This window comes from Ailuropoda melanoleuca, chromosome 6 (assembly GCF_002007445.2).
Source record: "Ailuropoda melanoleuca isolate Jingjing chromosome 6, ASM200744v2, whole genome shotgun sequence".
NCBI lineage: Eukaryota > Metazoa > Chordata > Mammalia > Carnivora > Ursidae > Ailuropoda > Ailuropoda melanoleuca.
Window position 1 is genome coordinate 61,768,189 of NC_048223.1, and position 15,488 is coordinate 61,783,676.

Consider the following 15,488-nt stretch of genomic DNA (forward strand, 5'->3'; position numbering starts at 1 on the left):
GAGAGAGCTCACAGATCTAGAGATCAGGTTGGTAGTTGCCAGAGGTAGGGGAGGGGGAGTGGGAGAAATGAGTGAAATGAGTGAAAAAAAATGCATCGAGTTTCATAATTGAGAGCTTCCCTGCAGTGAATAGAATGTAGAAGGAATGAACAAAAGAAGGAAGCAGGTATGTGGTTTCTGTTAGTTCAATAGATTAGAAAGAACAAAATAGTTGCATACGTTTTTTAAGTGTCAATTTAAGATCTGGAGTTGTGGGATTGTGGGATTTTTTTATTGAGGCATTTTGGGGTCACTTTCATCTGTTTCAGCATAATGCCATACATAGATTATTGTGGCTTTGTGAAGTGTGTCCCCTTATCAATACTTACCAATAGAAATACGGTGTCCAAAGTGGGACAGATGCTCTACTCGATCTTGTGCCAGGCCTGGCCACCATCCTACAAGAAGAGTTGATGACCAGTTAGGGGGTCTGGAGTCTAGGACAGTGGTTCCACATAGAAACAAAATGGTAGGGGCAGTTGGNTCAAGCAGATGAGCGCAGACCTGGGGTTTGGAGCCACTCCGCTGAGATTTCCAGCAGAAAGCGTCGGTTAAGTTGACAACTCTGAGGAGGATGGGAAGGGAAGCAAGGGCTGGAGCAGGTCCCCCTTGGCGGGAGAGACGGGGACAGGGCAGTCCAGGACCTGTGGCCCTGGCGGTTCCCCAGAAGGCCAGAGCTGCAGGCTGCGGGAGCTCCAGGGATGAGGTCGACCCCGAGGTCCTTGGCTCATGAGCCTGACTCACTGGAAAACCGGTGACTCAGAGCAAGTCATCTCTGCCTCTGGGGAAAGAATGGAGGCGATTCGGTTTCTGTATAGGGATGATCGGATGCGCCCATATCCACGTGCACTCCCTGGTGCTCTAATGGGGCCCAAGCCTCTTTAGACTCACAGGAAGCTGTAATTTCGGACAAATTAAGCTGGGACACCTGCCCAGGCCTGTGTGAGATTAGAATGCTCCCCTGATCAGTCTTGGGCGGGGGTGGGTGTGGCTGAGATAAGGGATCGGGAACAGGCATGCTCAGGGGGACCGCTGGAGAGGGACAGCCCTCCTTGGAAGCTGCAGGACGTGCCCACCGTGCCTGTGTGGCTGGACCAGACAACAGAGCATCTCTTTGGAGAGGCAATTTGTAAGCAGAGCCCCAGAACCCTCTGGACAGGAGAAAGCCCCCAGCCTGGGCCTCGGGGTCCTCTGACTCTCAAAGAGCTTTAGGAAATGCATTGCCTGGACCCCACCCCAGGCCTCCCGAGACCACACTTCTAGGGGTGGGGTCCTGCCAACCTCAAGTTCTCCAGGGAATTCTTGGCGTGAAAAACCAGTATCTGGGGGCATGGCTGGGGGACAGGGACCAAAAGAAACAGAAAGATCCCGGCTCAGGGCTCAGTCTGTGCAAATGGATCCCTGCACTCCTGTCTCTGGCAGGCTCATTGGTGAGAGGACAGGAGGTGCGCTAGGTGAAGCCCCTTGTGCCTGCAGGGGACACCCCTCTTGTACCTCAACTGTGTCCATTCAGGTAGCACCAAAACCTCACAATCCTTTAGACTGATCCCTTTCTCTCTCTCTCTCTCTCTCTCTCACACACACACACACACACACACACACACACAAATGGCCTTGTTCTCATAATCACATGATGCTGTGGTCAGAGGAGATGGTAGCAAATCCCAGCACACCTGAGCGCACGCGGCTCCTCGGAAGAACGCGTTCTTCCACGTCGTCTGCGTCATCTCCGGAGGGCAGCTGTGGGCCCACGGGGCAGGTCTTGGAGACGAGGTTGTCCTACAGCGGTTTGGGCAGCAGGATGGGGAGGGCTCACTGATCTCTTTCTGCTCCTCACACCTGCCCATCTGTGGGCAGTGCCCCTGAACACAGGCCCATTTGCGTTTAGTAGAGGAAATGTGTTGGAAGGCATGGGGTTGGGGGGTGGGGCAGAGTTGCAGGAGTGGCCAGATGCAAAAGGTGCTTTCCCTCCCTTAGTCCACAGGGCCCCCCGGAAGTCCCGGGGTGCATGAAAGGAGGAACCTGGGATGTGTATTGGGGGGCGACTCCTCGTTCTTCTGGCTCTGTAACTCCACCCTTGTGCCGTGATGGAGGCAGGCAGACAGGTGGAAAGGACTCCAGTGCTCCCTGACCTCGGCGGCCTTCTTGGGGGGGGGGCGGGGGGGGAGTGAGTTCTGCATCTCCCCTTTGCTCTCTGAAGGCCCAGCCAGGTCGGGTGCAGCGCCCTCCCCAAAGCCACTTTGGGCCCCTCATCGCCCCGTGTGCCCACAGCACCCCTGCACGTCACCTGACTTTATGTTCTCCTTAGGTCCTTGGAAGGTTTTAGGGACTGGTGTCTTCTGTTTCGTCTCCCTCCCCCTCAGCTCCCTGTTCTATGGCAGGACGGCCAGGCATGGTGGAGATAGGCAGGAGACAGTTCGGAAGGGGGTGTGCCTTCTCTCTTCTCTGCAGGGGTGATCTTCAAGAGGAAGAGTGGGGAGATCCCCTGCCCGTTGGCCGTGGAGGCATTTGCTGCTCACCTTAGCTACATCTGCAAATATGACGACAAGTACAGCAAGTGAGTGAACAGGCAGCTCGCAGCCACGGGAGGGCTCCTGTGGTCTCGCCAGTGTGGAATACAGGTTGCTGGAGTCCCCCGGTTTTGGAGTGAACGGAGCAAGGCCCTGTGAGACAAAATCCTGAGCCCTTGTCCTGGCCTTCTGGGCTCGCCTGCTCGGCCCCCTCCTGCCCGGGCACCCTGCCTCCTTCCCCACCACCCGTGCCCTGAGGTGCCCTTCCCTGCACTCACTTGGGTCTAGCTGTCTCTTAGTACCGGGCCCTGAGCCTGCACCCTCATCTCCCGGCCAGATTGCCCACCCTGCGTCCCCCACAGTTGCGGCCCATCACACTGAGCTCTGTTTTCCAGTGCAGGTTACGTAATTCTTTCCACTCCAGATGCCCGTAGCAGGTGCACGCCCGCAGCGCCGTAGCGGGAACTCAGGAAGCGATTGCTCATGAACCTGAGTGTGCCTGTTAATTGCTAGGGTTGAGCCCCACAACCTAGAACAGAGTTGGAGTAATCCCAAAGACAGGTAGGTGTTACTCAGCCCACTTCAAGGGGAATCTGCTGGGCTTCTTCATGGCAAAGAGAGAAAACCGAGGACCCAGTTCTCCCTGGAAAACTCAGCCTTGATTTGGAGGGGAGCCCCACTCTTTAGGGAGTCCTTGAGCAAATGTTTATTGCCCGGCTCCATGCGGTTACTACAAAGACACGCGCACTGATTTAATAGACACCTTAGGGACCCCTCTGGGCTGGTGGTGGTGAGGATACCGACCCTCAGACACCCCTTAGTCAGGTGCAGAGACAAGGGTGCGATGGAGGACACAGTGCAGGGATGAGTCCTAAGTGAGCTTGGCCCTGGAAGGGCCTCCCTGAGGTGACAGCCATCCTGGATCTGACGGGAAGGCGGGGGTGGCAAAGAGACGTGCACTCCGGAGACGGGGACACATTGCAGACGCCTGCAGCTGAGGGTGAACTTGCCCTTGGGACGTGGAAGCAGTTCAGTGTGCCCGGGACACAGCATCTGAGGAGGGCTCATGGCCTAGAGGGCCGCCCCTCGGGCCCTGTTCCCTTGGGGCTTCCGAGCCTCACCTTGGAAGGCCTGGCTCCCCGTTCCAGCATCTCCAGCGACCCCCCTCCTGCCCAGGCCTCTGATAGCAGTGGTTTTCGTCTTCCTAGGCTTGGGTCCAGTTCACCGTGACAGAGCCCCAGCGGGGGCCGGCCCCCAGCCTGCTTCCCAGCCCCACGGCTCCTCGATAGCGGCACCGACCACGAGGAGGCCCTTTGGGACCATCTCCCCTGACCCGGGCACCCGTGAACCCCTGGGTCAGCCTCTCTTATTCCTCTGTCCTCGTAGGTATTTCATTTCTCATAAACCAAACAAGACCTGGCAGCAGGTGTTCTGGTTCGCCATCAGCATCGCCATCAACAACGCCTACATCCTCTACAAGCTGTCCGACGCCTACCACGTAAAGAGGTACAGCCGGGCGCAATTCGGCGAGAGACTGGTGAGGGAGCTGCTGGGCCTGGAGGAGGCCTCCCCGGCCCACTGACGCCGCCGCCGCCAGGCTTAGGTGAGGACCGGGTCCGGGAGGCGGAGGCAGGGGAGAGCCTGCTGTCTGGACCTGCCCAGCCAGACCCCCGGGCAGCCCCGGGAGGTGGGCCCAGCCCCGAGCGGTGCCCCAGGCCTCGGCAGGGCCCCGGGGGGCCTGGTCAGATGAGGGCTGCCATCCCCGTTCCCCTTCCAAGAAAAGCACATCCTCCCTCCAGAAGCCGCCGCCGCCCCCAGACTCTGCACGCGGGCCCAGGCGCTGTCGGTGGCCTTTGCCCCGTGGGGCGCCACGTCGTCGTGACACCCGCGGAGCCACCAGAGGCACTGGGGATGGGATGAGCCGTAGCGTGTTCTTCTAGAAAGGCCTGTTCTGTAAGGACGTAAAGACAGTTGTGACCTGGTTCCACCTCGTGCCGTGCCTACAGGTGACTGGAGGCAAGCAGGTCGCGCTAAGGCGGTCAGGCGCGTGCAGGAGACCAGTGCGTTCTCCTGGGCTTGCCGCGTGCAAGCAGCTTAGAACGGGTCTCCTAGAACAAGAAACGCAGACTGGGTGCCATGAAAACGCAGGGATGAAATGGGGGAGCGGTTGCCCGTTCTGGTGAATAAATGAGGCGTCCCTACTCATTTCATTTCTCTGGCTGGTGGCCCGGGGGGTGGGGGGTAAGGGGAAATGCCAACAGAACCGCAGTGATGTGTGATGCTATTTTTTATTTTTAAATATATCTTCAGGTTATTTTCTTACTGTTGCTTAGGATCGTCTGTAAAAGGAAAACGTTCCCCTTCTTTTCCGTGCCCCCCCCCACCCTGCCATGACTCCTTGCATGAGCGCAGTTTGGCGTTCCGGGCCCTGTGGCTGTACCAGGGCCAGCGGGGGCATCTGGCTTCCAGAACACACGTGGTTCCACTCCTCCAAGGATCACGGGGGTGGGGGGGCCGTGGGCCTTACGCTTTGTCATAGACGTTACCATTGGCAGAATTCCTTGTTTCAAAAAACCAGTTAGCTTCGCTGAAGCAAACAACAAAAGGTCTGGGGAGGACACATGCTGCTTCTCCCCCACCCTCCCTACCCCCGCATGCGATGACATGGTGGTGTCCCGGTGTCCGCCCTCTGAGCCCTGTGGACAGCACTCTCAGCCCTGCAGTGGGTCAGGGCCCCCAGCTCTGTGGGGTGTGATGTCCCACGGGACCGGGGGCTCGCTCAGCTGGGGACTGAGAGGGCTGCCGAGCAGCCTGCAGCAAGGGCTCCGCTGACTTCCCCCCGGGGTTCCTGGGGAACCCAGGTCTGCATGTCTCGATGGGAGGCCTCGGCCCGGCTCGCCCACTGGTCTGACCATCCCCCACAGACAAGAAACAGTGATTTCTGGAGTTACACGATCCCCCTGCACCCCAATTTATGTAGCCCCCTCATTTTTTTACAAATGCAAAATCTATTCTACTCAGGCTTTGGGACTTTCTTCCTTGTTCACACTCAGTTAATTCCACGCATTGCTGGCAGCATGCTCCCCGCCTCCGCGTCATTTCCGTACCCTAGGTTCATGAGGGACCCCCTCGCCCTGTGGTTTGAACTCGATGCCACGGATTGTAGGCCACATTTTCAATTGTGTTTCAGAACACCTTCGCCGTGTCCTTTAATTGGATTGAAAGCACTTTTACCACATGGAGAAATATATTTTTAATTTGTGACGCTTTTCTACGAGGTCCACTCTTTCTGAGTCTAATGTGTTTCCGACACTTGGGGACACTCTGATGAAAGCTGATGAATTTTCTTTTCTGTCCAAATAAGTCAAAGAAAAAATAAAAGTCTATTTAGATGCTGATTCTTTGTTAACATGTGAATTTCTTTCCACCGTCGGGGACAAAAGTACGGGCTACTATTTCAAGACTCCACTTCTTATTCTCTCATCTAGTGCGTGTGACATTGAACTGCCCCTGAGCAGTTTAAAAAAGAAATTCAGGTGTTTTTTTTTTAAGATTTTATTTATTTAGGGATGTCTGGGTGGCTCAGTTGGTGAAGCGCCTGCGTTCGGCTCAGGTCATGATCCCAGGGTCCTGGGATCGAGCCCCACGTCAGGCTCCCTGCTCAGCGGGGACCCTGCTTCTCCCTCTCTCTCTACCTCTTCAACCCTGCTCGTGCTGTCTCTCTGTCCCTCTCAAATAAATAAAATCTTCCAAAATTAATTAATTTATTTGAGAGAGAGAGAGAGCACTAGCAGACCCTGTGAGTATAGTCATATTCTAGGTGTCTGTGCCTGGGAGAGAATCCCCACCTGCTGGCCAGACAGGAGTCCTCCTTGTTTCTTCTAGTTGGTGTTGTTATCCGCATCCACCCGGAGAGGCGCTGTCGGGACGGTGGGTGGGTGACTGCGTTACCGGGTAATTAGAGGGGACTTACAGCGTTTCAGTGCTCTGGGTTTTAAGCGGTAACCACCTGTTTTCAGATGAACACTTGAAGCAGCCATCAACTTCTAGTGGAGCCCCTGCAGGGTTGGGAGCAGTTTCTGTCCTTCCGGAAGGAGGACAAACCGATGTGGAGTACTGATGAGGAAAACCTGCAGCCAGTGGGACCTCGTCCCACCGATGTGAGGCTGAGTGCCTTGGGGAATCGCTCCAGTTAAAACCTGCCTGCTCTAGTGTCCCCGTGGGTTTGAAGCCCTCAGCTTGACCTTGGATTGGCTTCTTTAGTAGCTGGCCACTGCTGGTGCCGGGGGAAGGGCCCAGGAAGTACTTGGCTGTCACTAGAGGGGAGCCAGCACAGCCCCGGCAAAGGCCGGGAGGCAGCTGGGCGGGTGAGACCTTTCTAACTGGGGCCCACCACGGCGGGATACAACTACCCGGTGGAATAGCTTTGCTGCAGGGTCTAAAGCAGGAAAACAGAACAAGGAGCTTCCTGACCCTTGTGGAAAATAAAACCACAAAAGCCTAGAAGCTTTTCCAAAGAAAAGCTCTATTAGACCAAGTGCACTGAATTACTTGTGGCTTAGGTCACAGTCCCAGGACTGTGGCGATACTCAGAATAAGGTAAAGTAAGCCAGCGGAGAAGGGAACGTGCGTGAGCTTCTGTTTGTATTTGCTGCCTTCCTGATCGGTTTCTTTATTTCATTCACATTATTTCTTCTGCCCACTCTGCTGCCCCAAAAGCCTCCATTTTAAACAAGGCCTGACTGTGGTCAATGAACATTATAATACAAAGGCCATATTTCAAAACTCAGGTGAGTTACATCAGAAAACCTTGGTGTCTGGATCATTCTGGGCAAAGACATTGGTTTCTTGGCTCCATCAGACAAGAGCCAGCCACCAGAATCGAATGAACTTTACAGTTGTTGCAGAGAAGAAGATCTCAGACGCCAGGACAGGGACTGGAAGGTTCTGGTCATCACGCGTGGCCGGGCAGTGCATTGTCTTCAGGAACCCGGCCTCAGCTTCAGGCAGGGAGGGAGGTGGGCAGACCCACCCACTAGGTGGAGGTGGCAGTTGGCATTGCCCACACCTCCTGTGACATGTGGGGCACTTACCCTGGCGGGCACCAGACACCGGCGTATGGCTTGGCATATTCCAGAAAGGACAGAATCAGCCTCTTCAGAAGGCTGGAACAGACTGTGTGTGACTAAAAATTGCCAGTTTGCCATGCAGCCCATTATATGTAAGTGTCTTTGGAGAACACTTGCCCCGAGAGCCAATTATACATTAGTGTTTCTGCAAAGTGTGGCATCATGTATGAGCAACTAGTTACAAAGTGGTCCTAGCTCTTTCAGAAGTCAGAGCCAAGTAGAAAGAAAGTTTCTCAACTCATAAATAGCAATATGCAGGTACAAAATTTTTATTCCTTCCATTTCCCCCTGTGGCTTACACTTGGTTCTATTTTCTCCAAGGAAATAGGGTACTGACCTCATTCTCCAGCCTGACAACTGGTGTGAGGGTTTGCTTGTCCCGGGTTAACGTCTAATGTCCCACATCATTCAATAAGAAAGGGTCGCAACTTCAACCAAAGTAGTGGTAGAAAAGATCATTCACTGGGATGATGAGATTTTAGCTATTAGCTCTTTCCCTAGCCTTGGCTGTCTTTCTAAAATACTTCTATTCGTTAAAAAATTCAAAATAGTACTACCAGGGGAGCCTGGCTGGCTCAATTAGTAGAGCATGCGACTCTTGATCTCAGGGTTCAACTTGAGTTCAAGTCCTATGTTGGGCATAGAGCTTACTGGAAAAAAAATTGTACTACCATATGCTCTAGCAATTCTGCTTCTGGGTATTTAACCGAAGAAAATGAAAACACTAATTTGGAAAGGTATGTGTAACCCCATGTTCACTGCAGCATGATTTACAACACCCAAGACAAGGAAGCAACCTAAGTGTCCATCGATGAATGAATAGATGAAATATTATATAATAGCCTTTAAGAAGAATGAATTTCTGCCATTTGTGACAATATGGATGGACCTTGAGGGAATTAGGCTAAATGAAATAAGACAGAGAAAAATACTGTATGATCTCTCCAATATGTGGAATCCAGAAAAAAACCTTATATATATAGAGAGAGAGAGCGAGAGAGAGAGCACGAGAGAGAGCTCACAGATCTAGAGATCAGGTTGGTAGTTGCCAGAGGTAGGGGAGGGGGAGTGGGAGAAATGAGTGAACTTTTTTTTTGTTAGACTGATACCAAAAAAAAAAAAATGCATTGAGTTTCATAATTGAGAGCTTCCCTGCAGTGAATAGAATGTAGAAGGAATGAACAAAAGAAGGAAGCAGGTATGTGGTTTCTGTTAGTTCAATAGATTAGAAAGAACAAAATACTTGCATATGTTTTTTAAGTGTCAATTTAAGATCTGGAGTTGTGGGATTGTGGGATTTTTTTATTGAGGCATTTTGGGGTCGCTTTCATCTGTTTCAACATAATGCCATACATAGATTATTGTGGCTTTGTGAAGTGTGTCCCCTTATCAATACTTACCAATAGAAATACGGTGTCCAAAGTGGGACAGATGCTCTACTCGATCTTGTGCCAGGCCTGGCCACCATCCTACAAGAAGAGTTGATGACCAGTTAGGGGGTCTGGAGTCTAGGACAGTGGTTCCACATAGAAACAAAATGGTAGGGGCAGTTGGGAAGATGGGGTGAGTAGCTTGGTTGGTGCAGCACTGACTCAGGAGGGAGCGTGGCATTTGTCTCCAGACTTCCTAGTCCCCTCTTCCATGGTGGTGCATATCACCAGGAGTCAGTCCTCAGCTCAGTGGGGAGAGCGAGTTCCAGTGTCTAGAGCTGCCCGACTCTGGGACACGACTCCTCAGAGAGCGGGGACCACTCTGCTCGTTACTGAATGTCGTCTTCTACCAGAGGCAGCTCGCAACATCAGAAGGTCCCAGAGGCCATTCTCTGGGCAGGAGGTGGCCTTAACCCCAGGCTGTGGGCGTGAGCAGGACACCCCAGCCGGCCACCCTGATCTCAACTGAAGGGGAGCAGAAGACAGCCAGGAAGCAAAGCCCTGACCCCTGGGTTCCTGGGCAGAGGCTGTTTGCGATGAAGAAGGAACCCGAGTATGAAGACGATGGCCTCTCTCCAGAGGACGCCCCCAGCTCCCAGTTGCTCACCTTCTTCCTCTTCCTCAAATGGAGGTTCCCACGTCCTCTCTGTTCAGGGGTAGCAGCCATCAGCAACAGGGAAATCCATGTCAAGTAATCTGAAAAGATGGCTGGTTTATTTGAAAATTTCTTTGCACCATTACGTTATCTTGCTTTTCCTTATGGTTTTCAGTTAAGAATCTTCAGGAACAAAATTTTAATCTTATGAACTGCACTTATGTAGCCCTCAGGGATCTCACACAACTACATCCTCATCCCTTTTGTGAAGATAAAGCCTACCCTTCTGTCAAGATTTTGATTTCACACTAAGACACGCAATAAATTTTTACAAATTCTGTGTATCGAGCTAAGTTCTGAATTCCAAAACATGAAGTATGGCGCGTGCGCGCACACACACACACGTGATTTAATTCTGATATCTCATGTGATTTTTATTTTTTAGCAAAGTTAGTCTACAGTCAGCAACTTTGAAATGCAATCAGATATATTGCATTTGCTTCTCTCTGGTGGTTTCTTCTGGGGGGAAGGAGGATAGGATGAAGGAAATTCATGAAAAGCATCATGAATAATAGAAGAGGTTGGGCAAAGCCTGGTGAACCCACCCTACGAATTCTCCCAAATGCAAAGAGGGATGGCAGGTCGGGGGGCCCCAGGGGCCACAGGCATGGCCAGACACTTGAGCCTTCTCAACTCTGCTGCTAATCCTGGAGAAAGGGGACTTCCCGTGGGGGCCTTCTCTATCTCCATCTCCCACCTTGTTCATGTTGGGGATGGCGGGCAGGTGCAAACAAAGGGTCTCTACCATCAGAGGCTGGATTGTGCAGCTTGGCGCTCCCTCAGCTGTTCCCATCCCCACTGCCTGTCATCCTCCCCCTTTTCAGAAGCTTCTGGAAATGGAAGCATGAAACTGGGGAGAGCATCGGCTATCAGAATGTAGGTCCTTGTGAGCAAAGTGAGAGATGCAAGGAAAAATGCTTATGATTGAAAGCTAGGATGTGTGGGGGCATCAACAAAGCAGAGGGGCCACCGCTGACCTTGGCTTTGGTGGTAGTATCCTAAAAGGCCAGAAGGTGGGAATCGTCATTAACGTAGAAAATCTTCTTGTAGCAAAATGTCAGATCCCACTTTCCGAGGTTCTTTTTACACTTCATTACAGAGGAATAAAAAGATTTGGAGAAGCGTGTGCTTTTTAACTTCAATTCAGAATTACAACATCACAGCACATACTGGCCATGTTTTAAGTTCTTCTGTAAGCCAAAAATAATTTTCTTTTTTACTATTACTAATTTCAGAGGTAGAGTTCAGTGATTCATCAGCTGCGTATAACACCCAGTGCTCATCACATCATGTGCCCTCCTTAATGCCCGTCACCCAGCTGCCCCATCACCCCTACCTCCCCTCCAGCAACCCACAGTTTGTTTCCTAGAGTCAAGAGTCTCTTATGGTTTGCCCCCCTCTCTGATTTCGTCCAAAAATAATTTTCAAACACTCTTTTAAAATTTTAAAGATTTCAGATCTTTGCTCGCCCAACTTTTCAGTAAGCCATGAATTGACCTTTACTTCATTATGTGTTGTTGACCCCTGAGGCGATCACTTTCCATAGTGGTGACTTCCCTCCACCACCATCTTTCTGTCTCTTCCCTCCATTTTTCCTTTCTACATCTCTCTGCCTCTGACTCCTCTCTCTGCAAATTTCTCTCCTTCTCTTTTTTCTCTCCCTCACTTTCTCCCACCTTCCTCTGCCATCCCCTTCTCCCCTCTCTCTCTGTCCCTCTGCTCCTCCCTTTTCTCCACAGAACCTTGGTGAGCCCTGGAGTCATTCCCTGACTTTCCCCTCAATTTGGAGGGGACAGTCTGGGATATTCCTCCTAGTATCTGGGTTCTTCCTTTCTGTTCTCTGGCATCCTGGTTCTGAAGTCTCACTGCCCCACAGGGACTCTTACCTGCTCTCTAGGGATGGGGGAGGTGATCCTTTCTATCAAAGACATCATGAGGGCAGAGCCACCCGAGAAAGAGGTGAGGCTTCAACAAGGAGACAGAAGAACTTTATAGCCAGGAACGGATGACAGGATTTATTTTACTGACCCTCGGGGCCTGGCCTGCCATGGCATCCCTTGGGGCTCTTGGGAATACTCAGAAAATCCAACAGCTGCTTTCTGGTTTGAGAGATGGGACAGCAGAGGGAAAGTGGACCAAAGATCATTTATTAAAGAAACTTTTATTGAACTCTTCTAAACCACTAGATCCTGGGGATGAATGAGAACAGTCTTTTCCATCAAAGACTATCAAGTAGTGGGAGGACACACACACAAATACCTCCTGTCACCAGAGTAATAACAGTGTATGAAAAAGTAATCAAGGAACAATGGCTGTATTTTCTCACAGAGAAATGGGGATACATTGGCTGAACCATGTTCTGTCACTGGGGCAGAATGTTTTTAGGGGAATTGTTACAGGAGAGCTGTATGGGCCAGAGAGAGGTCAGGTGTGAATGTTACGTCACATGATGAATGTTCTTATTTGACGGAGCGAACCTGTGTGACACTGGTTCCTCTTGGGCCAAAGGCTGTGGGATTTGCCACTGGGAGAGTCTTGGGCCAGTAAGTACAGGCCCAACAATTGCGTCCCCGTTTAATCACCCCGATGCTACACAGCCAGAGTGTAAGGTCCACCTGTGTTAAAATTAGTGCCTAAAGGAGAAATGATTAAATCTGGAGGAAGAAACCTGCTCCTGAAGAAGTCAAAGACAACTGAACACATGATTTCCTGCACCAGACACACCCCCGTCTCCCCAGTCCCAGGAACTAGAGAAAGATGGAGTAAGATTGTCAGGGACTCCCTCCCCCAGCTGCCCCAGCCCTTACCAGCAACCTGACCTCGGGCAGCCTGTGGTAAGCCTTGTGGTAGCAGTCACTTTTTGGTCACATTCACCATCCAACCAGGACAAAAAGTCTAGCGACCATGAGTAATCAAACCCCAAAATTGAGACCCATAATCTGCAAGATAAGCGTATTCCTAGAGGTAACAGAATGGCATCCAGAAGGATTGTCACCCTGCTCTGGGCTGTAGAGGGCTGGGAGAGTGAGAAGATGTAGTCAGGCTTTGTCTGAGGTCAACAGCGTTACAATGACAAAAGAGAAATATTTAACCACCTGGTCTGACCTTGGTTCAATCATCTTCCAAACCAAATTTTTGGTCCACCCCCTGCCTTCCTGGAATGTGTCCACCTCCTTTGAGATGACGCCCTTCCCATGTCTGGCCAGCAGAGGACAGCAGAGGACACCTTATGAGCCTCAAATGAGGGTGCAGGGTGCCGCGCTCATTCAACAACTGTGTTGAGTTTGGGGTGGAGCAGTGTTCTAGCCACTGTGGATACACAGTAAACAGGACACACAAAGTCTCTATTGATCCCAAGCAAGGAGAGAACAATGAGCAGGTTATCTGAGACCATAAAACCTTCATGTCACGGGGCCTGGAAACAGAAAGGCCCTGCTGCTGAAACCGTCATTCCTCTAGCAAACACATCCTGGGTGCCAATTAGGCGCCAGGCACCTCTCGGGACAGCCCACAGGACCAAGACCTCTGCCCTCCTGGGGCTTACAGTATAGCAGTAGAGAGGACACAGGAAAGGAAAAGGTGGTCGGGCGGCATTTTAGAAGATAGCAGGTGTTTGGAAAAAAGAAGAAATAGGGTTTGTGGGTTGCTGGGGCGTGGGACAGAGGGACGGGTCAGGTTAGATGGAAACACGTTCCAAGGAGGAAGTCAGCCGAGCCGCATGGGGGACCCACTGCAGCCCATCCTCAGCCTTGCCTGCGGGGATCACATGGGGATGCTGGTCACACCCCGGCCAAGTTAGGGACTGCTGGTCTAGGGCACGGTGCCTGAGGGAGAGCAGGGCTTGCAGGGCTGTACACGGCTGTGGTGGGGCGAGGATGGGGGGCTGGTCAGGGAGGACAGGAGCAGCCCAGGGGGACAAAGGTGGTTCATCCCCTGCTGCGGGAGACCCGGAATGTGAGCACAAACAAGCAAGGAGCAGTGGGAGGGGGGTTACTCCGCCTGAGGGGCCAGCACAGGAAGTGGTTCCTGGACTAGGGAAGAGAGAGGGGGAGAGGCAGAGACAGAGAGGGAGAGGAAGGGGTGGAGTGGGGTGGGGTGGGGTGGGGTGGGAGCAGTCTTGAGGCCACCATGCCGGGGTCCAGGGGAATAAGTAGCCCCTTATCTTTCTCTTTCCCCTCCTCATCTCCTGCCATGCCCCCAGGAGCCAAACCTGGACAGTTGGAAACCAGGGGGAGAGCAGACTGTGGCCTAGCAGAGGGGTGTCCAGCCCGCAGCACAGGCTCTGTGGGCCACTGTGGACAAGCTGCTGCGGTCCTGTATGGACCCGGCTCTGGAGGAGTTCAGCTCCCAGAACTGTCCCCTCTCCGGGGCTCCCCTGGATCCCTGCCTGGAGGCCGATGGGCCCTGGCTTCTGATTGGGACTTTGGAGGATGTGAAAACGGGGCTCTATCTGCTTCCACTTGGGGAGCAGTCCCAAAAAGCCAAGGGGAACACAGAGTTGGTGGGTTTAGCACGGGGCTCAGACACACTGGAGGTTTCCAGAGAGCTGCACGGTGTTCCCTGTGGTCCCCCTGTGTCCCTGCCAAGGAGCCACGCAGTACCACCCGCTTCATGGGAGAGGGCAGCCTGGAGCAGTGAGGAAGGTCCTCTGGGGAGGGACAGAACCCACCCATACAGGGGGCCACCCAGAGCCCAGGAGGCCCAGGGTCCAGGTGACTGGAGGGGCCGGGATGGGCCTGGTGCAGGAGAGGGGTGCGAGCTCCCCCAGACCCCCCACCCCAGAGCAGGGAGCCGGGGAGACCTAATCCTCGGAAACCCCACTGGGTCCTGCTCCTCCAGCATGGCCTCTCCCTCTGCGCGGTGGGAAGTGCTGGGAGACTGTGCTCCATGGACCCGACTTCGGGGTTCAGCCTCTCCAGATGCGGGCTGTCCACGCTCCATGCTAGCAAGTCGGCAGCATGTCTGGGCCTCGCCTTCCGGGGATAAGAATACCTGCTTGGTTTCCTTTCTAGGGACACTGGGACGATGTCGGGCAGGTGAACACTGAGTGACAACCCCAGGGCACGCAGGAGGTCAGCACTTTTGCCGGCCCCCTGCTCTCCATCACCCCGCTTCTTGTACCCAGGCGGGAGGTCAGTGCCGATCCAGGCATGGCCCTGCTTCCTAGCCAGCCCAAGCCCTGCTTCCCAGCACGCCGGCCGTATCTGCAGGTGCTCCGGGGCCGCTGGTACACGCACCCCTCGTTAGCCCAGGAAAGGCTAGCAAGTAAGACATCAATCCCTAATCGGCTTGCTAAAATTGCATAGATAGACAGATGATGATAGATAGATAGATGATAGATAGATGATGTCTTTTTGCTAAAATACAGTGTGCCAGAAGTTGGCCCAGATGTCCCATTCTGGATCTTTTCTATCTCTGAGATTTCATCCTTTGCTTTCTGGTATTTTGTGGATCAGAAGCCATCAAGGTCCAGCCTGGGAAAGCCCCTGCACAGGGAAACCTCGGAGGTCCCCATGATGCCCTCCCTTCCCGCTGCCTATTGATGGTCTGCAGTGCCCGGGGGGCGGAGGGGCCAGGAGTCCCAGCCACAATCCTCTGATTGTGTCTCACAAGCAACCATGGCTCGTTCAGGAAGAGGATTCTAGAACAATCCCAGATGTGATATGTGTAGTGGCAAGAAGACCTGTTGTGTGACTAGATATATTTTTCAAAAAAAAAAAAAAAA

The 15,488-nt window shown here is 52.8% G+C and overlaps 2 protein-coding genes across 2 annotated transcripts in view; both read left to right on the plus strand.

Moving 5' to 3' along the window:
* PGBD5 (piggyBac transposable element derived 5) overlaps positions 1-5,941 on the plus strand; it is a gene marked incomplete at its 5' end in the record, with an annotated part of 104,575 nt that extends 98,634 nt beyond the window's left edge. Inside the window, one exon of the mRNA XM_034663575.1 lies at positions 3,936-5,941. Within this exon, the coding sequence (XP_034519466.1) occupies positions 3,936-4,131 (196 nt within the window). The remainder of the gene's footprint in view (positions 1-3,935) is intronic.
* A 3,703-nt stretch (positions 5,942-9,644) lies between these two features.
* The window catches only part of LOC109490935 (nucleoside diphosphate kinase A-like), an 18,226-nt gene continuing 12,382 nt past the window's right edge, over positions 9,645-15,488 (plus strand). The window contains 2 exon segments of the mRNA XM_034663576.1: positions 9,645-9,739; positions 10,588-10,639. Of these exon segments, the coding sequence (XP_034519467.1) occupies positions 9,645-9,739; positions 10,588-10,639 (147 nt within the window).